Source organism: Onychomys torridus, chromosome 16, assembly GCF_903995425.1.
Source record: "Onychomys torridus chromosome 16, mOncTor1.1, whole genome shotgun sequence".
In the NCBI taxonomy this organism is placed as follows: domain Eukaryota; kingdom Metazoa; phylum Chordata; class Mammalia; order Rodentia; family Cricetidae; genus Onychomys; species Onychomys torridus.
In genome coordinates, this window is record NC_050458.1 from 41,490,478 (window position 1) to 41,517,371 (window position 26,894).

The following is a 26,894-nucleotide window of genomic DNA, read 5'->3' on the forward strand; positions in this document are numbered from 1 at the left end:
AGTTTGGGCATGCGCAAAGCGTGGTTCCCAGCGAGTTCTGCCTCTAGTGACGGGTCCTGGGACCGGAAGTAAAGGCTGCACAGGGCGCCCGCCGGGTCTGCCGGGAACCGTGCACTCGGAGGTCTCCGGTGGCGGCCTGAGCGGAGCCCCGGCCCCGCCATGGGTCTCCTGTCGGACCCGGTGCGCCGGCGCGCGCTCGCCCGCTTTGTCTTGCGCCTCAACACTCCGCTCTGGTGAGGGCGGCACGGGCCGGGGGGCTCCTGGGAACTTGAGCCGCTGTGGGTCGGCTCGTGGCTACCGCTCCAGGGGGCTGGCCCCTCCATGCAGCCGTCACTCAGACCCTGGGCTCTGAACTCCAGTCCCGATCCGCTCCCGATACAGCGGCTCGGAGTCTTAAGGGCTTGGGCCATCCTGTCGACCCCCTGGGGTCGTGGCGGAAAGCCGCGAGCTGGCGTCCCCTGTCCGGCTAATTCCGGGGCCCCTCTGTGCTCTCTCGCAGCGTGCTGAGCTACGTGGCTGGCATCGCCTGGTTTTTGGCGCTGGCTTTCCCGCCGCTAACCCAGCGCACTTACATGTCGGAGAATGCCATGGGCTCCACCATGGTGGAGGAGCAGTTTGTAGGTGGAGACCGTGCCCGGAGCTTTGCCCGGGACTTCGCTGCCCACCGTAGGAAGTCAGGGTGAGTGCCTAGCAGAGGGCTGGGGACTTCAGGGGCGGCCGAGACCAGGGCGCTCTGCTCAGAGCCTATCTTTATGTCTCCAGGGCTCTGCCAGTGGCCTGGCTGGAGCGGTCGATGCGATCCGTAGGGCTGGAGGTCTACACGCAGAGCTTCTCCCGCAAACTGCCCTTCCCGGATGAGACCCACGAGCGCTATGTATTGAGGGAAAGGGGTGTGCCCGGCGGGGGGAAAGCGCCTTAGAAGAGGGTGGCCTGGGCTGGATGTCTTGTTGAAGTAACTCAGTGGGAGGGGGGGGGTCTGAAAAACCTTTGGTGGTGGGCATTGAGGTGCCAGGAGAGAAGGCAGGCTTCAGCCTGTCTTCTGTAGGGTCTACTGAGGCCTTTCCACCAACACTTTGTGCAGATGGTGTCGGGTACCAATGTGTATGGCATCCTCCGGGCCCCACGTGCTGCCAGCACCGAGTCCCTGGTACTTACCGTACCCTGTGGTCCAGACTCTACAAATAGCCAGGCCGTGGGGCTGCTGTTGGCACTCGCTGCCCATTTCCGAGGTAGGCTCTGGGGCTCTGGTCAGGGAGAGTTTGACCAATGCCCCAGGCCCTGTTGACCCTACCTTTGGCTTCCAGGACAGATTTACTGGGCCAAAGATATAATCTTCCTGGTAACAGAGCATGATCTTCTGGGCACTGAGGCCTGGCTTGAAGCCTACCATGACATTAATGTTACAGGTGGGTGTTGCCCTGATCTTGCTCCTGTCTCTCTCGGTGTCTACCAGCCTCACTAGTGCCCCCTCTAGTGCTCATCGCTTGCTCCTACAGGCATAGAGTCGTCTCCCCTGCAGGGAAGGGCTGGAGCCATTCAGGCAGCCGTGGCCCTGGAGCTGAGCAGTGATGTGGTCACCAGCCTTGATGTGACTGTGGAGGGACTCAACGGTCAGCTGCCCAACCTTGACCTGCTCAACCTCTTCCAGACCTTCTGCCAGAAAGGGGGGCTGTTATGCACACTCCAGGGCAAGGTGGGACCACCTGCTTGGGAGCATGGGGCCTGTGGTAAGGGGTGAATCTGATCCTGCCCTCATGCCTCCAAAGCTGCAGCCCCAGGACTGGACATCACTGGAAGGACCATTGCAAGGCCTGCAGACACTGCTCCTCATGGTTCTGCGGCAGGCCTCTGGCCGGCCCCATGGCCCCCATGGCCTTTTCCTGCGCTACCGCGTGGAGGCCCTAACCCTCCGTGGCATCAATAGCTTCCGCCAATACAAGTATGATTTGATGGCAGTGGGCAAGTAAGTCTCTGGACTCCTTTCCATGTCGGAGGCAGTATCTGGCTGGGGTAAGAGGATGGCTGATCCTGACCTGACTTGCTCCCGACAGGGCTCTGGAGGGCATGTTCCGAAAACTCAACCACCTGCTGGAGCGCCTACACCAGTCCTTCTTCTTCTACCTGCTGCCAGCCCTCTCCCGCTTTGTCTCCATTGGCCTCTACATGCCGGCCACCGGCTTCCTGCTCCTGGTCCTCGGACTCAAGATATCCTCCGCCTTCATTCTCACGGCTCACCGGCGGCCAGCCTCAAATCCCTTAACTAGAAGCTGAAGATAGTCCTTCATCCTGCTATGGGGGTGGGGAAGTGAGCCCATGATCTCCCATCCAGTATCTTGTTGGGGTCCTTGACTTGGTCCATGCCCTGGAGCTGTGGATGCAATTACATGAGGCTGGAGTGAGCCCTGAGGAGGCTGGGAAGGCTCCTGGCCCTGGGTCTCCAACTTTGGCAACACAGGTAATACGATGCTCTATTGCTGCTAGAGTGGGTCTCTAAAGTCCCCAACAGTGCTTTCTGTCACCCCATGGCCTCAGCTGGAGGGGTTCTCTGAGTCTTTAGGGGAGCTCCCCTCTGCTTCTGGCTAACTCCAAGTTCCCATGTGCTCTGCAGAGCGTGGGCCTGACCTCACTTATGGCACCCCTGCTGATCTCTCAGGCCATGGGTTTGGCCCTCTATGCCCTGCCTGTGTTGGGCCAACATGTAGCTGCTCAGCATTTTCCAGTGGCTGAAGCTGAGGCTGTCGTGTTGACGCTGCTAGCCATCTATGTGGCTGGCCTGGCTCTTCCCCACAACACCCACCGGTGAGTAGCTGGGGGCTGGACGAGTGGAGGCACACCCCCCTCCCCATACTTAGATGGCTTCTGAACTAACCTTGAACCCCTTACCTTGTAGAGTGGTCAGCTCACAGGTCCCAGACAGAGGCTGGATGGCGCTGAAGCTGGTGGCCCTGATCTACCTAGCGCTGCAGCTGGGTTGCATTGCTCTCACTAATTTCTCCCTGGGTTTCCTGCTGGCAGCCACCATGGTCCCTGCTGCCGCACTCACCAAGCCCCATGGACCCCGGTAGGTGCTGGTCAACCTCTTTTCCACCAGAGCTAACCCTCATCGATGCCATTCTTGGCATTCACCGTGGTACACACTGAAATGTTGCCCTTGCACCTAGGCCCCTCTGTGCTGCCCTGCTGGTGGTGACAAGTCCAGCTGTCACACTCCTTGGTAGCCTGTTCCTGTGGCGGGGGCTGCAGGAGGTACCACTGTCTCTAGCAGAGGGCTGGCAACTCTTCCTGACGGCGTTGGCCCAGGGTGTGCTGGAGCACTACACCTATGGAGCCCTCCTCTTCCCGATACTGGCCTTGGGTCTGTACCCCTGCTGGCTGCTTTTCTGGAATGTTCTCTTCTGGAAGTAAGATCTCTGGGACAGGGATCCCCGAGCCTCCGTTCTACCTCCTCCCTGGGAAATAAACAAGAACTCTGTCTCTGTTCTTTGGGGTCCTGGCCCACTGTCTATTCGGAACTCCTAGCAATTTGCTAGGCATTCCTACTCACCTCTCTGGAGGAGCCACCCGGGTGTCTTGATGGCTGAGGTGGGAGCCTGAGGCCTTCAACATCTAGAGGAGAGCTTCAGGTGGACTCCAAAGGAGCAAGAGCAGCGGTACTCCCGGCTGCACACAGTCCTGCAGGGTGGGTAGTTAGGCCCAGGTATCTCCATGCAGTCTTTTCCAAGCTGTGCCACAAGTAATCCTGTGGCGTGAGATAATTTGCAACCAGGGTTGGAGGGCCTAACAGGAGCTGAGGCACTCAGAGACCACACAATTCCATCCTTAGTCCGAGCTGAGAGGACAAAGAAGCTGGAGTCTTAGGAGGCTTGGGGTTTCCGCCAAGGCTAAACTTTAGACTGATTAGACAAGGCTGTTTCTAGCCAAGGCTAGAACTTTGGTGTGGGATGTATATGGAGTAGAGGGAACCCCAAGCTCTACTTACTTACAGTAGCACAAGCCAAGGAGAGGTGTCCACTAGAGGCAGAACTCAGCCTAGTAGAGAGTACTCTTTGACCCACTTTGACTTTCTGAAGTTAGGGTTGGAACCTAAGAAACCTGAAAGTTGGGACATAAAGCCCTGTTGGAGTGGCGTTGGTGGTGGGTGGCAGCAGGGGTGCTCTGGATTGCTGAACAAGGCTCAACTCGCGAAGAGAAGCAAACCCTACTTTATGTGGTTTTCTAACACCAATTCATTTCCACTCGACAACATGGGCTGCCATTTATTTAAAGACCCATAGGGCTGAGTAGGGTTAGAAATATTAGGTGATGGGTGGGGTTGCTGATAGCTTTAAGAAAAGCTCAGCTCTGGCATACCCCTACTGAGAAGGACAGAGACTGGAGTCATGGGAACTTAGATGGAAGACAGGCTTGGTTTGTCTGTTTGTTTGTTTGTTTTTGGGGTGTGTGTGTGGGTGTGTGTGTCTGTGTGTGTGTGTGTGTGTGAACACATAAATAGAAATCATTTAACTGTGTCCTGGACTATTTATTGTTCATTCATTTTGCTTCTTTGGTTGTGAGCCTAGCCTTCATTTGCTTTTTGAGACAGAGTGTCCAACTCCCTGCATACATAGCTGAGGCTAGCCTTGAACTCCTGTTCCTGCCGCTACCTTTCAGACCACAGACCACTGTCCTGGAATCAGGAGTTAAAAACATTAGCCAAAGCACTTGGATCCCCACTAGAATATACCGGGGTAGCCACATCTGAGTAATCCAGAGGGAAGTTAGAGATGTCGCTTGATCCCAGCCCCCCCCCTTTTTTTTTAAATTTTGATTGGATATTGGATGTGTCTTTTAACTGTAGGAGGCTTTGGGGGGTGTTATTTGGTTACTGCTAGCCTTCATATACCAGGGCATTAGCACCATGAAGACCATCTTTTTTTTTTTCCTGACACAGCACAGCATAGAGCCAAGCAAATTGGAAGAATATTCGTGTGCGTTTGCTGAGTGAGGGTGGGGGTGGGCTAAGGAGGGAAGAGTTCAGGAAGCACAGTCCAGAAAGACACTCTAAGCCATCCTCAGCAGCCACATCCTGGGTCCCTCTCAACCCAGGAAAGCCAGGGGGTCAGCTCTGCACTAACGGTTGTGGGAACCTAGATTCCTTTGTTCATTGCTTCTGTTTTTCTGCCTGTGTTTCCTGAGTGCTTGCTCTCAGCAGAGGGCAGGCAGGACAAGGTCCTCATAGACGGCAGGCGTTCTGATGATTGCTTGCCTCCTAGGCAAGATGTGCCCTTGAGAGGACAGTGCCAGGTTGGCCTCTCCAGTCAAGGGCCTGGACGGGAGCTGGCTGTGGGAACAGAGCAGAGGAAGGATCGCCAAGGACCTGCAGGAAGCGAGCTGCCTGAAAAATGGGAAAGCCCACGCTGCTGCTGAGCAAAGGCTGTGTGCCGAAGGGGGTAAACTAAGAAGCCAGGGGACTCTCTTAGCCTGTGCTGGGATGTACGGGGGTGCCTGTGCCTGGATGGGAGAGCTGGAACTGTGTGGAGGACATGTCAGGAGGCAAGGGCAGTGCTACAGGGTTGTTGCCAGTGTGGCTTATGTCTAAGGTGGAGAGGTGTGTATTTCTGAAGCAGGAAGGATGGCTTGCAGGACATGTAATGAGGGGTAGAGGCACTGAGAGTCCAGGGTGGATGGCTGGGAGGCCTGGAGCTAGAAGGGAAGCTCAGCTTCTCCCCCAGCAGCCACCCCCCAGCCAGATCCCGTGATATACTATCCTGTGACACCCTTGCACCCCATTCATACACTTTATCAAATCACACCATCTACTGGTGTAGACGGGCCCCAGTGTACTGAACACTCCTACAGTCTCAAGCTGGCTTCTCACCAGCCATGCTCACGCCAAGTATCCAGCCAAGCTCCCGCGTCTGATGTCAACCCATGTAATTCCACTTGAATATGGCCGAGTAACTTGTACACACCTCGTCTTGCATGTCCCTTCTATCCAGAGCCCTCACAGCTCCCCAGACCTAAAAAAAGCGTCTCCTCGAGAGTTAACCCCTGGCCTTCTGGGAGTCCACACTTAACTGTTTAGCTGTTTCTTCTTGGCTTGATTCAGTCAATGGCAGCTTGAAACAGATTTGAGTGGTTATGTTCCTACAGAGACTTTGGCCAGCAGACAAGGCAATGAAGTAAACAGAACTATACAATAGATATCTAAGACTATGGTAATGGGGCTACTTACATTGTCTCAGAGGGAGCGCGACCCTCAGGGGACTCTTCTTTGAAATTCTAGTCATCATTCCCTCTTACCCAACCGCACACTGTGCTAAATTATATGAGGAGAAAAATTGCCAGGGTGGAACTTTGTGGTTACAGCTGCCTATGCTCTCTGTGAGTAACCCCAGTCTACTCACTCACTCACCAAGCTGGACTGACTCAGACGTGAGTGAAGAGAGGTAGGTGTCAGGTCATTGTCCGTAAACCCAGAGAGGTTACCCTGGCCCAAGTCTATACATGTGTTGTCGAGGGATGGGTTGGTTACACCTGACTTTGGTACTTGAGCTATTTTCAATGTTAGAGCCAACCAGCCAACCAACAGTGAGAACGGTGGTGGTTGGTGGCTTTCCTCCAACCACTGGGCTCCTTGAGTTGCTCAAGGTGCCTGGTCTCTGTTGGGCTCTTTCTCTTTGGGATGAACAGACACATATTTTACACACCCCTTGGCGAGTTGTGAGACAATCAATGCCCCTTGCCACTTGTCCCTCCTGATGGCAGCCTCCTGCCTCATCTCTGCATTGAGGGGGCCTCTCACTACTCTGCTGCTTCCAGGCCGCAGCTGCTCCTTTCTGGACTTCAGCCATCACAGAGATTTGTTTTGGCGGGCTGAGTATGAAGCTCTTCACAGAATGGCCACTTTTCCCACAGGGTACTCAAGCTTCTCACTTGTCTCCTTAGCCTGCACAGTCAGCTCCTGCCTGCCGTGGCAGAACATGGTCATCACTCCAGAAAATCCCTGTACCCCTCAGCACTTAGACCCACTCTCCCTTCCTCTTCTGGCCACTGGCACGATTAGTGTACTTCCTACTTTCATAGACTCACCGGTGTAGACTTTCATAAGAATGGAATCATATATGTGTGGTCTTACATGTCTGACTTCTACTTAATCTGATAAGTTCAAGGTTCATCCATGCTGGAGCTTGTACCATGTTTCACTTCTCACGATGGAATTAAATAGTCCACCCATATGCATATGCCATGTTTTGTCTATCCATCAGTTGGTAGACATTATTAGGGTTGTTTCTACTTTAGGCTATTATGAATAATTTTGATACTAATATTCATGTTCAAACTTTTGTATGGACATATTTTTTTTTTCTTTCTGAAACAGTTTCACCTTGTAGCCCAGGTTGGCCTAGAACTCTAGGCCACCCTCCTGCCTTCCAAAGGTGTGGGCCAGTGACAGAGAAGGGTGTAATGTATAGCATGATGGGGGTCCTGAAGGGAGAAAGCATTCAGTTACTAAGTTAGAAACCCCAATGAGGGTTGGAGAGATGGCTCAGAGGTTAAGAGCACTGGCTGTTCTTCCAGAGGTCCTGAGTTCAATTCCCAGTAACCACATGGTGGCTCACAAGCATCTAGAATGAGATCTGGTGCTCTCTTCTGGTGTACAGGCATACATACAGGCAGAACATTGTATACATAATAAATAAATAAATAAATCTATTTAAAAAATAAAAAGAAACCCCAATGGAAATGCAGTAGCCTCGCTGAGTGGTGGTGGTATACGCCTTTAATCCTAGCGCTCAAGAGGTTGTGTATTTGAGGACAGCCTGGTCCACAGAGTAAGTTCCAGGACAGTAACTTGTGTTTAACATTGTGAAGAACTGCCAGACTATTTTTCAAATGAGTTAAACTATCTTACATTCCCACCAGAACTGTGTCAGGACTCCAGTTTCTCTACATACTCATTGTGTTAGTTGAATGAGAATACCCCCCTGTAGGCTTATGTAGTCGAATGCTTGGTCCCTTGTTGGTAGAACTGTTTTGGGAAAGATCAGGATGTGTGGCCTTGTTGGAGGTGTGTCACTAGAGGTGAGTTTTGACATTTCAAAAGCCCAGGTCAGGCCCAGCCACTCCCTCTTTGCTTCCACCTTTCAGATTAGGATATAAACTCTCAGCTACTGTACCAGCACCAGACCTGCTGGTCTGCTGCTTTGCTCCCTACCATGATAGTTACGGACTCACCTCTGAAACTGTAGGCAAGCCCCCAATTAAATGTTTTCTTTTATAAGAGTTGCATTGGTCATAGTGTCTCTTCACAGCAATAGAACACTAACAAAGACACAAATCAACACTTGCCACTGTCCATTTTGTTGCTTACAGCCAAGTCTACGTATGAAGTTGCATCACGTTGGAATTCTGGCTTATATTTCTCTAATATTCAGTGTTATTGATCATCTTTGCATGAGTTTATAGCTAATTTGCATCGTTCTGTGTATGTGTGTGTGTGTGTGTGTGTGCGTGCGTGCGTGCGTGCGTGCGTGCGTGCGTGCGCGTGCGTGCGTGCGTGCGTGCGTGTGTGTGTGTGTGTGTGTGTGTGTGTTCCAAGACAGGATATCTGCGTATCTCTGACTGTCCTGGAACCTGCTCTGTAGACCACACTTGCCTTGAACTCATAAATCCTCCTGCCTCTGCCTCCTGAGTGGGTGATTAAAGGCGTGCACCCCCATGCCAGGCTTATATTTTTCATCTCTTGATTTGCCATTTTAGTAATAGTAAGTCAGCCAATCTATGAGCCATCTAACCCAGTTTTCCTTTTTATTACGTTGTGAAAGTTCTGAGCCAGGGGTGGCGGCTTGTGCCTTTAATCTCAGCACTCGAGAGGCAGAGGCAGGCGAATCTGGTCTACAGCCAGCCTGGTCTACAGAGTGAGTTCATGGACAGCCAGGACACACAGAGAAACTCTGTCTTGAAAAACCAAAAAAGAAAGAAAGACAAACAAACAAACAAACAAAAAACCCCAAAAGCTCTCCATATATACTGCATAGCAGTCTCTCCCCTCTTTTGGTGGGTGGTGGGTGTTGAGTCAGGGTCTCACTATGTAGCTCTGGCTGTCCTGGAACTGGCTGTATACACTAGGCTGGCCTCAGACTCAGTGATTTACCTGCCTCTGCCTCCCAAGTGCTGAGATTGAAGGTGTTCACCACCATGCCTGACTTTAAGATATATAATTTGTGAACATTTTCTCCTATTTTTAGAGTTATCTTTTCTCTTATTATAGTGACTTTTTCATTTCTTTTTTCTTTTTTTTTCTTTTTTGGTTTTTCGAGACAGGGTTTCTCTGTGTGTTTCTCTGCACCTTTCCTGGAACTCGCTTGGTAGACCAGGCTGGCCTCGAACCCACAGAGATCCGCCTGCCTCTGCCTCCCAAGTGCTGGGATTAAAGGCGTGTGCCACCACCACCCAGCTCATTTATTTTTTCAATAAAAAATTTTTGACATTTGTTTTTGTGTGCATGTACTAGATTCTAAGTATATAATTAAGTAAAAGATACTTTCTGTCCATACTGAAGAGATCCATCTAATTGAGACCAGAGAGCAAAAGTAATGGGGCTGGAGACATGGCTCAGAGGTTAAGAGCACTGACTGCACTTCCTGAGGTCCTGAGTTCAATTCCCAGCAACCACATGGTGGCTCACAACCATCTGTAAGGAGATCCGGTGCCCTCTTCTGGCCTGCAGTCATACATAATAATAAATAAATAAATCTTTAATAAATAAATATAGAAAGATGGCTCAACAGTTAAGAGCACTTTTGGCTCTTGCAGAAGATAATAGTTCAGTTCCTGGCACCCACATCAGGTGGCTCCCAAACACCTGTAACTCCCCCTCAACACCCTCTCCTGGCTTCTTTGTGCACCTGTATGCCATGTGCATATTCATAGACACACATATAGAGACAAACACCTCTTCCATCTCTGCTTGGCTTGGCCCTGGAAACCTGACCCTGGTGCTGAGGGAATGAAGAAAGGACAGACAGACAGACTCACAGAAAAGCTGGGACACGGTGAGCCTTGCTCTGATGGAGTGGCATCACCTATGCCACAACCCAAAATTGTTGTGAAATATTATTTTTACTAGGCAAAGATGGGTTACATTTGTTTTCGCTGTAGAATATTACTTGAACTGAATAAAGGTGTGTGTTACATTTGTTTATGCTGCATTTGTTTAACGATGGAAAGACATGTTGCATTTGTTTCACCTTGCCTGCCTAAAGTACCTGATTGGTCTAAAAAAAAAAAAGCTGAATGGCCAATGGCTAGGCAGAGAAAGGATAGGCAGGGCTTGTGGGCAGAGGTGAACATCTAGACTCAAGAGGAAGAATGAGATAAGAAGAGAAGAGAGAATAAGGGAGATGTCTGGGGGTAAAAGCCAGATAGCCAGAAAAGCAGGAAAGTAAGATATACAGAGAAAAAAGGTAAAGAGAAACAGGTTAATTTAAGTTAAAAGAGTTAGCCAGAGCGGGGCAATGGTGGAGCACACCTTTAATCCCAGCACTTGGGAGGCAAAGGTAGGTGGGTCTCTGTGAGTTGGAGGCCAGCCTGGTCTCAGAGAGAGTTCCAGGACAGGCTCCAAAGCTACACAGACAAACCCCGTCTCTGGGGGGACAAGGAGAGCCAGAAAGGAGCCTAAGCTAGGCCGAGCATTCAAAACTAATAAGTCTCCATGTCATGATTTGGGAGCTGGGTGGTGGTCCACGAGAAGGCCTGGTGCACAGAATGTCAGCACATTTATTCCATACAGCACAGGGACAAGGAGGACTTAGTCTCAGTAGGAAGTCTCTATAGCAGAGCAGTCTCAGGTTACAGGCCTCCTGAAGAAGGAAGCTGCAGTTGCTAGGTTTTTATTGCACATGCTGCCAACATCTGCAGAAGGACCAGAGGAAGGCTTTACAAATAAATAAATAAATGTAAAAGATGTCTCTCTTTCAGACCCATGAGTCTGAGGCATAAGCCATTGTCAATAATACACATTCACAGAAGGCTTCTTTGCTCCCCACAAATAGATGATAGATAGATAGATAGATAGATAGATAGATAGATAGATAGATAGATAGGTAGGTAAAAGCCTTTAAAATAATGGGGAAAAAAAGACATTCATGGCAGAGGGACCAGCATATGAAATGACACAGAAGCTGAAATGATATGCTTTTCGGAAGGAACACTCAACAGTGAAATGGTAAATAGCATTCCGACTTTCTGCAACGCTCCCAGAACATCCCAGAGACAGGGACACAGAAAGACTGTAGAGCAGAAGAATAAGTGCCATGCTGTCACATGCTGTCTTGGATCTGACACAGCAGCTGCCATCACCAACATGCAGGAGCTGTGGCTCCCTGCAAAGATCTGGAATCCGGGTGTCCAGTTGCTCATCCTTGATTTGGTGGGTTGCCACTTTGACCTCCAGCACCCTGACACAATGTTTCATTGTGTAAGGAACCTATGCTCTTCCAAACGCCCTATGTAGATGTATCAGTCAGTTTTCTCCGAGAGCCCACTTGAAGACCATAAACCTTGAAAGAGACCCTCGTGTATAAAAAGGAGGTGAGTGTTACTCTTTTTCTTTAAATTCATTTAATGAGTCTGTGTGGTTTGACTGCATGGATGCCTGTGTACTATATACCTGGTACTCTCCAACGGCAGACGCAGGAGTCAGATCCTCTGGGACGGGAGTTACGGATGTTTATGAACTGCCATGGAAGGACTGGCTACCTACATGAATCCAGGTCCTCTGGAAACGCAGCTATCTCTGTAGCCCCATCACTGCTCTTTCTTGATTTGTGGACCCTTTTACATTTCTGAGAGTTATTTGATACAAGAAAAATAATTTAATTTTGAAGAAGTCCAATCTATTAATGTTTCTTTGGCTATTTATGCTTTTGGCAGTGGTGGCACACGCCTTTAATTCCAGAACTTAGGCGGCAGAAGCAGGTGGATCTCTGTGAGTTCCAGGCCAGGCTGGTCTACAGAGCTAGTCCAGGACATCCTGAGCTATGCAGAGAAACCCTGTCTCAAAAACAAAAAAAAAAAAAAAAAAAAAAAGACAGAAACAAAGGAAGGGAGGGAGGGAGGGAGGAAGGAAGGAACCATCGCCTAACCCAAGGTTATAAAGATTTACTACTGTGTTTTATAGTTTTAGACTTAGCTGTTGGGAGCAGTGAGATTGCTCAGTAAGTAAAAATGCCTGTTATCAAACCTACCCACATGGAGGAAGGGGAGAACTGACTGGCATAGTTATTATTTTCTGATCTTCACACACTCAATGAGGTGTGAACATGTCTCCCTCCAATAAAATTTTCAATGTAATTTAAAGTTAAATTTAGGCTTTTGATCATTTTTCAGCTACCTTTTGGGTTTTCTTTTATTTTTGAGACAGGGTCTTACTATGTATCCCTGGCTGGCCCCCAACACACAGACCTGCTTGCATCTGTCTCCCTGTGCTGGGATTAAAGGAATGTGCTGCTGTGCTGTGCTGAGCTGTGTGTGTGTGTGTGTGTGTGTGTGTGTGTGTGTACAGGCATGTCATGGTACATATGTGGAGATCAGAGAACAATCGACAGGAATCAGTTCTCAACTTCTATCATGGATTCCTAGAACTGAACTCAGGTCCTCAGGTTTGGTGGCAAACACCCTTATGGATGAGCCATCTCGTCAAGTCTTTTTTTGTTATTCCAACTATGTCACCTTGGCTGACCTGGTATTCTTTATGTAGCCCAGGTTGGCCTTGAATTGTTGGCAATATTCCTACCTCAGTCTCCCAAATGCTTGGCTTATATGCATAAGCCACTTTGCCAGTTTTTTGTGTTTGTTTTTGCTTATACTGTACTTTAAAGGTTGTTTTTTTTTCTTTTCTTTTCTTTTCTTTTCTTTCTTTCTTTCTTTCTTTCTTTCTTTCTTTCTTTCTTTCTTTCTTTCTTTTTTTTTTTTAAGCTGAGGATTGAACCCAGCGCTCTACCACTGAGCTAAATCCCCAACCCTGGTTTTTTCTTTTTAATGTGCAGGTGCATATGTGTATGCTGGGGATGGAACCCAAAGTTTTGTGCACACTAGGCAAACAACCGAGTTACATCTCAGCCTTCCTTTAGTACTTTAGATTAAGTATCTTTCAATGTTTGGAACACGTAGGGAACAGAGGATTTGAGTCTAAGGCAAGACTTCCACAGGGATAGTGTCTAGTAATTGATCCCTCATTTCCATTTTATAGGTCAGGCATTCTTATTCTTGAAAACTGATATATCAGATAAATTGTTTCATGTGGCTAAACTCATCATTAGAGTCACCCTAAAAGTAATGGGCAAAGGAATTCCTGCAGTGCAGAGCTCCAAACCACCCATACACGGTGCCAGTTTGGACTGGGAAAAAAAAAAAAAAAAAAAAAAAAAAAAAAAAAAAGCAGGGTCGTCAAATGCCAGGGCTATCAATTCCTTACTTTAAGGGAGCTTACATGCCGAAGGAAGGACAGCAAATCATGGGGTGCCCCATTTAGGTATGTTCTCAGTGAGGAAGTCGAGTCATATGGAGTTTATATAGGAGAGTTTAAAGGTCAGGGAGAGTTTCTACGCCGGGTCACCTGTAGAGCAGGGGAGCTACTACAGCCGCCACACTGGTCGTGGACCGGCAAGCGGCCCTTAGCTCTCTGGAGACTGTCCAGGGACTCATCTGGAGGAGCGGGATCCGCAGGGTCACGGTGAAGGGACTGGGAATATAGTAAAGAAACTCGCCGGCTGCAACGAAGGACGTAATGACAAAGAAAGGGCAAAAACAGGCAACAACAAAACCCAGTTATTGTAATTAGAGTCGCGGCCAGGCTCTACGGTAATTTCCCGCAGCACTAGAAGAGCTGGACAAGGTTACAGCCCTAGACCTCTGTGATGGACAGCTCCCTATCCAGCTCCGCCTGGACCCACCCATTGTCTTGCTCTCGCGCGGTCTGAGTTCTCGTCGGCCCGCAGGGGCCGACGGGAACGGCGGCCGCACTAAAGAGGGCCGACATGGCGGCGGCGGCGGCTTCGCTTCGCCGGTCGGTGCTGGGCCCGCGGGGCGTAGGGCTTCCGGGCGCGAGTGCTCCGGGACTGCTGGGCGGTGCGCGGTCCCGGCATCTTCCATTGCGGACACCGCAGGTGAGTGCTGGCGTGGGCCCTGGCCACCGCGCGCCCCTCCGCCCTGAAGGTCACGGCGGGGAGGCTCCGGGCGCGCGCCGGCATCGGTATCCCACGTACCTCCTACGACTCGGCAGGGTCCCCGCTGACAGGCCGGCGCACTCGGGAAGCCAGGCTGGGTGCCCACGCCTCGGAGCGACAGGGCACGCTGGTCTGAGCCCAGGGTCCAACTGTGGTGGGGTCGGGACGGGAGATTCCTGCGAAAGGGCTCGCCCAGAACGACTCCCGAAGCCGGCTGTCCAGACCTGGCTGATGCCCCGAAGTGACCCCAGCCTGACCTCAGCCGGCTGCGGGTGACCTTGGTCTGCTGCCGCACTCTTGGTCACTTAGGCCTGTCTCCCGGTTTAAGCTCCAAGAGCACTCTTCACCTGCTCTGCAAAGCCGAGCTGTGACTGAGGAGTCGGCTGCAGTGAGGGATGCGGCAGGCAGTGGTGGGCCTCCGGCGCTCTGCGGGCGGTGGCCAGTGGTGGGTGGTAGAGTGCAAGAGATGGGCGCCCATTCAGATCCCCAGGAGGGTGGGTGGGGTCTTGGCAGGTGCTGAGCGGGGCTCTTGCAGGCAGTGTCCTTGTCCTCGAAGTCTGGCCTTTCCCGGGGCCGGAAGGTGATGCTGTCAGCGTTGGGCATGCTGGCGGCAGGGGGTGCAGGGCTAGCTGTGGCTCTGCATTCTGCTGTGAGTGCCAGTGACCTGGAGCTGCACCCCCCCAGCTACCCATGGTCTCACCGTGGCCTCCTCTCCTCCTTGGACCACACCAGGTGGGTGTGTAGCGGCGGGGTGGGGGGGTGGGCGTTTCTAGGTGAACTAATCTTCAGTTTCTCTAAACCTGTCTCTCTTTAGCATCCGAAGGGGTTTCCAGGTATACAAGCAGGTGTGCTCTTCCTGCCACAGCATGGAATATGTGGCTTACCGCCACCTGGTGGGAGTGTGCTACACGGAGGAGGAAGCGAAGGCGATGGCTGAGGAGGTGCGGGGGGGGGGGGGGGGGGGGGGCCAAGAGGAGGTGGAGGACACAGGGATTGGGGCTTCTACCTGAGGGATTGAAGGATTGTGATGGGATTCTTGGTGGCAGGTGGAGTTCCAGGATGGCCCTAATGAGGATGGAGAGATGTTCATGAGGCCAGGCAAGCTGTCTGACTATCTTCCAAAACCGTACCCCAACCCTGAGGCTGCCAGAGCTGCTAACAATGGAGCCTTACCCCCGGACCTCAGCTACATCGTGCGAGCTAGGTATATGGGCAGCCCAGAGTGTAGGGCTGAAAATGTAAGGAAATCAGCCTTATGTTAAGGACTGAGCCATGGGTCTGGTTCTAGGCATGGTGGAGAGGACTATGTATTCTCCTTGCTAACTGGCTACTGTGAGCCCCCCACTGGGGTGTCATTGCGAGAAGGCCTCTACTTCAACCCTTACTTCCCTGGCCAGGCCATTGGCATGGCTCCTCCTATCTACAATGAAGTCTTGGAGTATGATGATGGTGAGTGTCCTTGGCCATGGGTCTTTTCCTACTCCCAGCATGCTTCCCTTATGTTCTTGGGTCTAGAGGTCTGCTCCTTTCTCACCTGGAATGTTTGTTGACTGTGCAGATCTGAAAAGGCTTTGGGGACAACTTCTATAGTTCTGTAGGGTTCCTATCCCTTTGAAGTTTTGGTGTAATGGCCAGTCCCTGCCTCTTTGGAAGACAGTGCTCAGAAGGTTACCTTGGATTGGCACAAGCCCCCAAAGGTAGCAGTGACTATTTGTCCTTGGCTTAGGCACCCCAGCTACCATGTCTCAAGTAGCCAAGGATGTTGCCACCTTCCTTCGATGGGCATCGGAGCCAGAGCATGACCATCGGAAACGCATGGGTCTCAAGGTGAAGGGTTGGGCCAGGATCACAGTGGGCAAAGGGAAGGGGTCTTTCCTGTCTACCTTTTCTGAACTCGCTTTGTTCCCAGATGTTGTTGATGATGGGCTTGCTGCTGCCCCTGACCTATGCCATGAAACGACATAAGTGGTCAGTCTTGAAGAGTCGAAAGCTGGCATATCGGCCGCCCAAGTGACCCTGCCTAGTCATCTTGCCTGAACAAGCCCTCAGCAGCCCAGGACAGTCCTAGGTCTTTTCAGGCCTAGCTCCTTTTCATCTGATACAAGGAAATGGGGTAGGAGACCAGACTCTTGCTTCTGATCTTCCTTCAGCCCTCACTGTGGGAATAAATTAAGTTTCCCAACACATACATTTTATCTGTTCAATGACTGAAACCCACATTTCCACGCAACCCTGGAACCCCTATTTCCCTGCAATATTGTTTCCTTCCCCACCTAGTATCTGAGAGATGTAGGTCAGAATGCAAAAATTGGCTGCTAAGAGCAGCATCATTTGGACTAGAGAGATGGCTTAGCAGTTAAGAGCACTAGTTGCTTGCCCTTCTAGGAGACCCAGGTTCTGTTACCAGCATTCACATGGTGGTTCTAAACCATTCTTAACTCCAGTCCCAGGGGATCTGATGTACTCTTCTGGCCTCCAAGGCACTGCACAAATGTAGTGCAAAGGCATACATGTAGGCAAACTCCCTCATCCCCCAGTCTCAAAAGTGCTTTACTAAAAAAGAAAGAGCAGCACTGTTCAGCAGAGTGGATATGCCTTGGCAGAGCTGGAAAGGGGTTATTAGAGTATCCAACAACTCTACTTCCATACTGATGGCAGCAGGGAGCTTCTAGATCTTCAGGAAGACCTGGAGCAGTATTGGTGGATCAGTGCCATCTGGGAAGATGAAGTTCTCAGAAATGTTGAGCAATTGGGAGTAGACAGGCAAAGGGTAGCTGGGATGTCTTAGTCTTGGTTGGACAGATAAAAGGGTTGTGCTGGAGATACATGTGGAAGTGTCTGGTATTTATCAGGGAATGATACCTAGTAGTCTACAGGGCAGCCAGGTAGTAGTACATCTAGGCCAAACTGGCTGTGACTAGATTCATAAAGTGGCATGGTACCCTATTCATAAAGAGTGGTGACATGGGTTATCAGGAGGATCACCTGGTAAATGAGACTCATGAGTACAGTGCTAAAGCATCCTTATGGTAAAGGAAAATACCCGGGGCTGGCTCAGAAGAGAGGTGGCTCAGAAGTTAACACTGGCTGCTCTTCTAGAGGTCCTGAGTTCAATTCCCACCAACCACATGGTGGCTCACAACCATCTATAATGAGATCTGGTGCCCTCTTGTGGCCTGCAGACATAACACTGTGTTACATGATAAATAAAACAAATCTTTCAAACAAGAAAGAAAAAATGCCTAGCCCAGTTGCTGCTATTACACTGGCTGAAGCAGCTGAGAACGGAGATGACTGGAATGGTAGGAGGGTTCAGGAGGGCAACAGTAAGGCCAGGGTTAGTGAGAGGGACCCTAGCAGGCCAGCAGCTTGAGGAGCCCTGTGGGCTTGAAGGCACTGGAAAGAGGTGCCAGTACTATGGTCTGTGACCACTGGGACTTTAGTCTAAGTCTATGCGAGTAGTCTCCTGGTTGTGGTTTGGGGCACCCCATCTGCTACTGAGGGGCAGTCTGTCTCCTTGCTCCCAGGCAGCTGGACTAGTGCAACTCTGCACCAAGACTAGCACACAGGCTGTTTCTCATGTGTCTTTAATTACTGGCTTGTGGCCCTTGTTCCCTAATACTGCATCTCTGTCCCCAACAAGCAGAGGTCCCCTGCGAAGTTCAAGTGGTGGTGATCCAGGGACTTGGGCCTGTGACAGGAGGGCCATGTTCCCTCTAACCTGAGGAAGAAGATAGGTTATTTCTATTTGTTCTACACTGTATCCCCTCGACCCCACCCAGCCTTTCGTACCTTTGGCGGCTTCTAGGTGGAGGCTGTAGTAAGGGGACCCCAAGCCCAGGGCCTTTGGGTGCTACACATCTCACAGCCAGGGCGATCTGAGGCATTGATGAAGGTGCAGGAAGGGCAAGACCACCCAGGCTGGGAAGACGGGAAAACTGTTGATGCTTCCCAGATCCTTCCAATGCCCACAGCTGCCCACTCCCAAAGGTTATTTGCCCACCTGAGGGGGGCTTGGGAGACTGGAACTGGCTGGCTGGCGGGTATGAGGCTGCTCCAGTGACTGAGGAAACAAGCATCCTAATTTCCCATCCATCTTGGAGTGTTGAGGGCTATGTCCTGTGACAGAGGAGAAGGCTCAGGGCCATCTCAAGACTACATCCCACCTCTCTTAATACCATTAAGTACTAACCTGAAGCTTCTCGAGGGGCTGAAAGCAAGTAGAGAAAAGCAGGGTCCCCATCTTGAGAGACCCCATAGGAAGCAAGGCTTCGTTCAGGTACACATAGGCACCGCCCAATGACCCAGCGCTGCACAGCTGGTGGGAAACCGAATTCTGAGAACACCTGTGGTCAGAACATCAGGGCCAGGCAGTGTTACCCAGGATCCCTGCTATGCATGTAAGACTCCCAATGCCCCATGCTCACCTGTTCCTGGAGGGCTGCAATGGAGCAGTGTGGGTGGATCTGCAGTGAGACATGGGCAGATGATGCAGAGGACAAAACAGATGTGGCATCTTCAACTGTGACTTGCAGCCTGTGTCAAAATGTGGATCAGAGGGTTGGACAGGTAACCTAGGAAGGTCAGGAGGGCAGAGTAAGCAAGATCAGGCCTTACCTGATAGGACCTGGTGGGAACCAGGCCTCCATGAGCTGGACATTTAGAGCCACATGATGCTGTGCCAAGATGGCTGCCACATGGGCTGCTTCTTTCTCATCTCCATCTGCAATGGCCTGGGACAGGCGTGTAGCCAGCTCTTCTACAGGGAGAATAGACAGCTGTCACAACCAGACACTAGCCACAGCTCCCCAACTCCCTCTAATCTGTCCTTACCTTTTTTAAAATTTCCAGAACTTTGAGGAAGATCGACCTCAGGTTGGGTTGCTTTAGGTATTTGAGCCACAGAAGAACATGGTGGAGAAATGGGGCACATTTCTGGGCTTGGGGCTGGGCTGCCATTGCCTAAGAGAAGATATGGAGTAGGCTAGTGGTCTCCACCCTCAGGTTTTTAGGACCTTTGCACTCTGCGTCACCCCTCTATCCTTAGGCCATGATTCAGGCTAAGCCTTCCTCTCCCAATCAATCTTGGCCCACAAAACAAACAACTCTCAGCTGGAGAGAGATGATGGGTTAACACTTTTTTTGGTTTTTCAAGACAGGGTTTCTCTGTGTAGCTTTGCACCTTTTCTGGGACTCACTATGTAACCCAGGCTGGCCTTGAACTCACAGGCTGGCTCTGCTGGGATTAAAGGCGTGCGCCACCACTGCCCGGCGATGGATCAACATTTAATAGCATTTTGTGCTCTTGCAGAACACCCTGGTTTGGTTCCCAGAACCCACATGGTAGCTAACAACTACATGTAACTCCATTCCAAAGGGTCCAATGACCTGGCCTCTGGGGCACCAGGTACACAAGTGGTACAAACACACAGACACAAAAAAACATTCACATATAAAATTAAAACAAAACAAAAATCCTCAGAAGTCCTGCTTGAATTCTGATACCGGTGCTACATCTGATTTATTCTTGGTATCAATCTTTCTGAACCCTTCAGCTGGCTGGTCCCACCTGTGCATCTCCTGTTTAGCAGAATCAAACCAGAGGAGGAGGCTTGCCATCTCAGTCCCTCAGGGGCCTTACTTCTCTTGGCTCTCCAATCTGTAGAGAACACTTACACTGTTTGTCCTGGCATCGTTACAGAACTGGATATACTGCTCTTTCTATTTATCTCCTGCTGAAAGCCACACGCTGCAATAAGAGATCCCCACCCAGTGCTGACAGCTCCTACAATGACCTAAGGCCCTTGATATCCTGAACTGTCTCACCACTGAAATGGGTAGAGTTTTCCAAGAACCTGGCACTTTGCCTGAACTCTGAAGGTCACTTGCACAAGTTCCCTATTGGAGCTTTTGTACTTCTTTTTCTCGGAGCTGAGGACCGAACCCAGGGCCTTGCATTTGCTAGGCAAGCGCTCTACCACTGAGCTAAATCCCCAACCCCTCTTTTGTACTTCTTGCATTCTGCGCCATACAAATTAAGCCATGTTCTTCAGACTTCATTCTCTCAGTAAGTCCTTTAAGACCTTTCTTTTTAGTTATCTACTTTTATTTTTTGTTTTTGTTTTTTGAAACAGAATCTCTCTACTTAGCTCTGGCTGTCCTGGAACTATGCAGACTAGGCTGGCCTCAGAACTCACAGAAATCTACCAGCCTCTACCTCCTTAGTGCTGGAATTAAAGGTGTGTGCCAGCACACTTAAGGAGACCCTGTTTTGAGTAGCAGCCCTCCCTCCTAGCTTTCTCATTCCTTCTAACTGAAGTTGATTTACTCTAGAAATGAAAGTTCCAAGGAGGACAAATTAGAGGTTTGGGTCATGTTAAAAGAGGTGCCCACAGGCTGGAGAAGTGGGTCAGCAGTTAAGAGCACTTGTTACTCTTGCATGGGGCTGGGGTTCAGTACTTAGCAACTACATAGAAGCGCACAACCATCTCTAACTCCAGTCCCTGGGGATCCGATGCCGCCTTCTGACCTTTGAGGGCACCAGGCATGCACATGGTGCAAAGACATACATGTAGAGAAAAGATTAATACACATAAAACATTTTAATCTTAAAAAAAAATTAAAAGTGCCCAAGAAGGGCCTGGGGAGATGGTTCAGCAGGTTAAAGTGCTGTTTTGTTTTGGCTTTTCAAGACAGGCTTTCTCTGTGTAGCCCTGGAACTTATTCTGTAGACCAGGCTGGCCTCAAACTGAGATCCACTTGATTCTGCCTCCCGAGTGCTGGGATTAAAGGCCTCACCACACCACTCAGTTTAAAGTGCTTTTCATATAGACATAAAGACCAGAGAATTCAAATCCCCCCAAACCAGATAAAACCAAGCTTGGAAATATATGTTTGTAATCCCAATGTTCCTACAGTAAGATGGGGGTAGAGACAAGAGAAGACTCAGAAGCTTCATGAGGGTTAGGGAAATTGGCCTGGCTTATAAAGAGGCTAACAGCAGAGACTGTCTCAAACAAAGTGGACAGGGAGGACTGACACCCAAGGTTTTCCTCTGACTTCCATACATGCTGTGCCAATGTATGCCTGCATACAAATACACACACACACACACACACACACACACACACACACACACACAGGAAAAAGTATAGTGTTCAACAGTTGGGTGGTACCCATCTGTTACACCACCACTCTGGGTACAGAGGTATTAAGATCATTGACAGTTCAAAGTCAGCTTGGGCTATCTAGGGAGTTTGAGATCAGCCTGGAATACACACTCGTCACAATTAATAGTATAAAGCAAGAGCTGAGTACACATATCTGGTAAATGAATGACTTAGTCTTTTTCAATGCTGAGTTACCCCAGCCTCTCTCACATCAGTCATACTGTTTTCCTGCCCCTCTAGAAGCTTTTCCTCAGGTCTTATTTGTAAGCTTTCTCCTCTCCCTCTCTCCCTCTCTCTCTTTCCCTTGGGCAAGGTCTACATCAGTGGTTCTCAACCTGTGGGTCACAACCCCTTTGGGTGGGGGGGGTTTCACAGGGGTCACCTAAGACCATTGAAAAACACTGATATTCACATTATGATTCATAACAGTAGCAAAATTAGTTAGGAAATGATTTTATGGTTGGAAGTCACCACAACATGAGGAACTAACTATATTAAAGGGTTGCAGATAGGAAGGTTGAGAGCCACTGGTCTACTCACAAGGCTGTTTTTTCTCTATGCTTCCCTCTCACACTTTGGCTAACCTCCCCAACTCCCAATCTTTACGTCTTCAGAGCCCCAGCCATGTCCGTGCTTTCCCAAGCAGGCACTATGTACAAGCCTCACACTAACTTGTCCCTCTACCTCAGTCTTAATCACTAACTCTTCCATTTAAACAACCACGAAACCTATCTGACTCCATTTCCTAAGGTCCTCTGGTCTTCTTTCTAACCTTGTCTACACCTCTCCATATGACTCAAGAGTCTGTTTCTAAGTAGCACAGACCTGAACCTGTTAGTTTCCCACTGAAGACAATCCTGTCGTTCTTGAAATCTCAGTCCTGCAGCAATGCTTGCTCTTCCTTTTCACATTTGTCTGGTACTCTAGGTGTCAGCTCTTGAACCTCTTATTGTCTCCACTTTCTTCCTCTTGCAAGCCTTCCTAGATGCCCAGCTTCTCCCATCACTGTCCCCATCCAGGACTAGGAGGCCTGGACTTCTTCAAATGAGCATTTATTCCACGACACTGACCATTTTGTCCCTCGGCGGCGGCATCTCGCACCAGTGCTGCCCACTGCTGTGCTTCTTGAGAGCTGAGGAAGCGCACACTGAAGGTTCCAGGTCCTCCCTGTGGAGGCTGCAGCTCGTGTTGGTTAGGACCACGGACTGTATAGCAAATAGACTCCAAGGGCCATTCAAAACTGACCTGAAACGGGGGAAGAGTGCTGGATCAATGGTTTCTCATTATCCACCGAAGATCAAAGGAAAAGGAAATATAAGTAGAGGTAATTTTTACCGTCCTAAGCCTTTCTTGCCTGTTATCTTACCAATTCCTCACGAGAGTTTTAAAGCATTAACCCCATTTTTACAGACAAGCAAAGAAAAGTAACTGCATAAGGGCAGTCGACAGGAGAATGGAGAGAGGGTTGACTCCGCTGTCCCGGCCCACACTCACCGCCCCTGGCCCGGTGCCTAACAGCCCCAGCCGGAAGCGCCCAGGCCGCTCAGGGTCGGCGCTCAACTGCAGCCTCCGTAGCTGCGTCTCGGCGTCGTGCCCGGCGCCCAGAGGTCTCACCGCGGCGTGCACTGCCAGGAGCACCGCAGGTGAACTAGGTTCTGCAGCCGCTGCGGCCCCGCCGGCGGGCGGCGCCATATCTGGCGCGGCAGAGTCCTGACCCTCCGAGAGCGCTTCCGTAACTCAGAGTTGTCGAGCGCTTCCGCCGGCCAGAAACTCAGACCATGGCCCTAGGTTCCGGATGCGCCAGAGCGTGGAGAACAAGAAAGAACCAGTGCCGCGCACTACCTTAGCCTGACCACCCGTTGCGCTCAGGGATGGAGATGGTCCAAGGATTTTCAGGCACGCTAGTCACGTTTGAGCTGGGCCCGGGTCAGTGTCAGGGACCAAGCACCGGTCACAAAATGAAAGCAAGGTTGGACTTTTCTCAAAGGTTCGAACGGGCGATAGCTGCTGTCCGACGTAAGACAACACCAGTACCCGATAGGAGAAGGGTGCCAATCTACACAAACCAACCACACATACACGCACGAATCACACTTAGTGAGTCTGTACCACTCTGAGAACAGGGTTGGCCCGGGGGCGGGGCGGGAATGCCCTAACCAATTAACACTAAGAGGGGAGGCGGGTTCGTAAGCGAGGGCGAGACAGACAAGCTACACGACCAGTAGAAGTGGAAGACAAGGCTGAGTGACGGAGAATTCCTCCAATGGTTTGTCGCGGTCTGGATCCTGAGGTTGGAGCGGACCATTCAGAGGAGTGGGGCCGGGCCTGTCGGACGCTTGTTGTTGTCGGGCCGGGGGAGGCGGAGGTCGCTGTTTCGTTCGCTGTTTGTTGCGATCTGTGGTGGTCCGCGGCAGGTCAGTCGCAAAAGTGGGTACTGCAGGGGGGCGAGGCTATGTCGCGGCTGCAGCCCGTATGGGCCGGCAGGGCCTGGAGTAACGGGACGCCGCCGCGAAGCTTCTTCCCCCGGATACAGTGCGGCCCGAGTGGAGGCCGCGGCGCCGCCCTCCAGTCCTGAGGAACTCGCGCCGCGCGCAGCCGGCGCCGCCGTCATCTCAGCACCGACGCTAAGCAACTCGGCTAGCCTGGCTTGATCTAGCCCATTCCTGGCAGGTGGGTGTCCGCCTTGGGCTCCGAGCGGTCCCGGACTGCGGGAACCACAGTCCCCGGCAGGTCTCGCGCCTCTGCACTGCCTCATGGGACTTGTAGTTTTGCCGCTGCCTGGCCAGAGCGCCTCTCTTGGTGTGCTGCCTCCTGGGGCTTGTAGTTTTCCCATACGAATGTACTGGTGCCTCTCTGCTCCAGAGGCAGCAATGCCAGGAGACTGCTGGGCTGGGCCAGCGGAGGCTGTGGGGCCGTCCTGCGCACTTTGGCGTACAAAGAGAGAATCAGGCATATTTGCAAATAGAACTGAAGAACTCATGGGTTTACTCTTCTCGCCAGGAAGCAACGAAGCAATTCATAGAACCGGGGAAGAGTGCTCATACAGGTGCCCCTCTGGGCTCAAGCCCCAGGTATCCGGTTCCGAACCGGATTGCAGGTTCTTACCCTGATTGAAGACCTTAGTACAGTCTGAGAGTGTCTGCGGAGTGCCGATGGGGGTGGAGAACATCAGGAGAGAGAGACAGAGAGAGACAGAGAGACAGACACTGACTGACTCTCCAGCAGTTCCAGAGTGAGCAGAATACAGGGTGGGGGCCCCCCCATCCAGCTCCAGGACTCTTGTACCATGTAGGAGGAGTTGGAGTTGAGTTGGAGTCTGGTCTTGCCATCCTCAGGTAACAAGATGGTTTCCTCGACAATGCTGAGTGCTCAGGTACAGGGAAAGGAGGGAGAGGAGCTCCATGATGGACTCAGCGAGATCCAGCTGCAAACAGTACTCTACTAGTGGGTGGGGAGGCTGAAGGCAGAGTCTTTGGGAGCTATGTAGCCACACCTGGTTCCCCACCTTCTCAGGGAGCACTGTACTAGTCCCTCTGACACAAGAAGCCCCCTCCCAAAGGACATGAAGCTACTGGAGAACTCCAGCTTTGAGGCCATCAACTCACAGTTGACAGTGGAGACTGGAGATGCCCATATTATTGGCAGGTGAGTCTGGAAGCTCTGGGGAATCAGACTCTCAGAGGCCCCTCTCTTGGCCCCTATGTTAAATCCTCAGGGTTAGCATGCTCCGTGATCCTGTCTGCATTTTACAGGATTGAAAGCTACTCATGTAAGATGGCAGGAGATGATAAACACATGTTCAAGCAGTTCTGCCAGGAGGGCCAGCCCCATGTGTTGGAGGCGCTGTCCCCACCTCAGACTTCAGGCCTCAGTCCCAGCAGGTAAGCTGAGACAGCCTACCTTTGGAGGTATGGGGGATGGTGAGCAAGGTTGACATGTATCTCCGTTCAGACTGAGCAAGAGCCAAGGCGGTGAGGACGAAAGCCCTCTAAGTGACAAGTGCAGCCGCAAGACCCTCTTCTATCTGATCGCCACACTCAACGAGTCCTTCCGGCCAGACTATGACTTCAGCACAGCCAGGAGTCATGAGTTCAGCCGGGAGCCCAGCCTCAGCTGGGTAAGGCTGGGAAGAGGGACCCCAAACCTGTAGTCATCCCCGTTGCCCTCTCCATTGAGTAGGTTCTTGGGTTCTACCTGCTGCCCTGGACGCTTGTCATTCCTGACTGTAACCTACTGTAGGTGGTTAATGCAGTCAACTGCAGCCTGTTCTCAGCTGTTCGGGAAGACTTCAAGGCCCTGAAGCCACAGCTGTGGAATGCGGTGGATGAGGAAATCTGCTTAGCCGAATGTGACATCTACAGGTGGGCCCACATCTTTGCAGGTAGACGTGGCAGGTGTGTGTGGCAGTGGGAGCCTCATACTTCTGTTTTTCTCACTCGTCAGCTATAACCCAGATCTGGATTCAGACCCCTTTGGGGAAGATGGAAGCCTCTGGTCATTCAATTATTTCTTTTACAACAAGCGTCTTAAACGGATTGTCTTCTTCAGCTGCCGCTCCATCAGGTTGGTACCATTGCCACCTCCCTTTCTCCAGCCCCGTTCCACTCACACCATTCCATAGCTGGGTCTGTCCTCCCTGGGAAGGCCTGGGATAGGTGGTCCTAAGACTGATGTTTCTATCCCAGTGGTTCCACCTACACACCCTCAGAGGCAGGCAATGCACTGGACTTGGAACTGGGAGCGGAAGAGGTTGATGAAGAGAGTGGAGGTAGAGGCAGTGAGGGCCAGGCGGAGGAGACCAGCACCATGGAGGAAGACAGGTGTGGGGGAAGTGGTGGAGGCTGCAGCCTGGAGTGGGTGGGACAGATCAGGGTCCTCTGCCTAGTCTGGGTGGTACCTCCTGATGTCCTACCATGTGCCAACTTCTGCCCAGGGTTCCAGTGATCTGTATGTGATGAGGAAAAGCGGAGGTCTCAGCTTCATCCTGCTTCGACCAATGCCTGGACCTGTCTGCCTGAGGAGCTCCAGAGACTCTCTTGATGCTGGCTACACCCTGGCACTGCCACCATCCTGGCATTGGCCAAGGCTATACCTGCCTAGCCCTTTGGTTTCAGCCTGTGGATGTCCACTCACCCCTGCAGGCTCTTACTTGCCCATGCTGTGGCTGGATTAAACAGCACAGGGCCTGATTGAAAAGTGACTGCTCTGCACCGACAGTCTGCCACAGACAGGACAGCTGGACCACAGAGTTTATTTTTGTATTTCTTATTGGGCCTGTACACTCCAGCTCTAAGGGCCAGTGACTTGAAGCCCTGTAAGTGGTGCGCAGTGCTTTATGGGGTCTGGTCTTGGACCAGCCCCTGGTGCCCACTTTTGCCCCCCACCTTTCCAGGTGGGCCACATGCACTGAGTGTCACTTTGCTGCAGCTCATTCCTTTCCAATAAAAGTTTCTGTGACTTAGAGGGAACCTGGAAGTTTTGGGGGGCGGGGCCTGCGTCATGGGGCGGGGCCAGC

At 51.2% G+C, this 26,894-nt stretch overlaps 4 protein-coding genes across 4 annotated transcripts; 3 read left to right on the forward strand and 1 right to left on the reverse strand.

Moving 5' to 3' along the window:
* The first annotated feature begins 34 nt into the window (after nucleotides 1–34).
* Nucleotides 35–3,481, forward strand: Gpaa1 (glycosylphosphatidylinositol anchor attachment 1). Its single transcript, XM_036208814.1, has 12 exons — nucleotides 35–233; nucleotides 500–679; nucleotides 763–874; nucleotides 1,082–1,229; nucleotides 1,305–1,406; nucleotides 1,497–1,693; nucleotides 1,767–1,963; nucleotides 2,052–2,205; nucleotides 2,360–2,455; nucleotides 2,609–2,799; nucleotides 2,891–3,061; nucleotides 3,162–3,481. Exons 1-12 carry the CDS (start codon nucleotides 160–162, stop codon nucleotides 3,403–3,405), a joined length of 1,866 nt encoding a protein of 621 aa, XP_036064707.1. The 5' UTR covers nucleotides 35–159; the 3' UTR covers nucleotides 3,406–3,481.
* Nucleotides 3,482–13,961: 10,480 nt separating this feature from the next.
* On the forward strand, nucleotides 13,962–16,398 carry LOC118597404 (cytochrome c1, heme protein, mitochondrial). Its single transcript, XM_036208956.1, has 7 exons — nucleotides 13,962–14,150; nucleotides 14,746–14,942; nucleotides 15,025–15,151; nucleotides 15,257–15,414; nucleotides 15,499–15,659; nucleotides 15,937–16,037; nucleotides 16,120–16,398. The coding sequence occupies exons 1-7, from the start codon at nucleotides 14,022–14,024 to the stop codon at nucleotides 16,222–16,224; spliced, it is 978 nt and encodes a 325-aa protein (XP_036064849.1). The 5' UTR covers nucleotides 13,962–14,021; the 3' UTR covers nucleotides 16,225–16,398.
* A 1,383-nt stretch (nucleotides 16,399–17,781) lies between these two features.
* On the reverse strand, nucleotides 17,782–23,854 carry Sharpin (SHANK associated RH domain interactor). Its single transcript, XM_036208463.1, has 9 exons — nucleotides 22,874–23,854; nucleotides 22,450–22,624; nucleotides 19,044–19,172; nucleotides 18,828–18,969; nucleotides 18,638–18,746; nucleotides 18,403–18,556; nucleotides 18,214–18,329; nucleotides 18,003–18,131; nucleotides 17,782–17,931 (listed from the first exon to the last, which is right to left on the reverse strand). Exons 1-8 carry the CDS (start codon nucleotides 23,069–23,071, stop codon nucleotides 18,015–18,017), a joined length of 1,140 nt encoding a protein of 379 aa, XP_036064356.1. The 5' UTR covers nucleotides 23,072–23,854; the 3' UTR covers nucleotides 17,782–17,931; nucleotides 18,003–18,014.
* On the forward strand, nucleotides 23,688–26,842 carry Maf1 (MAF1 homolog, negative regulator of RNA polymerase III). The gene is made up of 8 exons (XM_036208464.1): nucleotides 23,688–24,049; nucleotides 24,893–25,024; nucleotides 25,132–25,260; nucleotides 25,331–25,496; nucleotides 25,619–25,740; nucleotides 25,823–25,942; nucleotides 26,065–26,199; nucleotides 26,313–26,842. Exons 2-8 carry the CDS (start codon nucleotides 24,942–24,944, stop codon nucleotides 26,332–26,334), a joined length of 777 nt encoding a protein of 258 aa, XP_036064357.1. The 5' UTR covers nucleotides 23,688–24,049; nucleotides 24,893–24,941; the 3' UTR covers nucleotides 26,335–26,842.
* The last annotated feature ends 52 nt before the right edge of the window (nucleotides 26,843–26,894 follow it).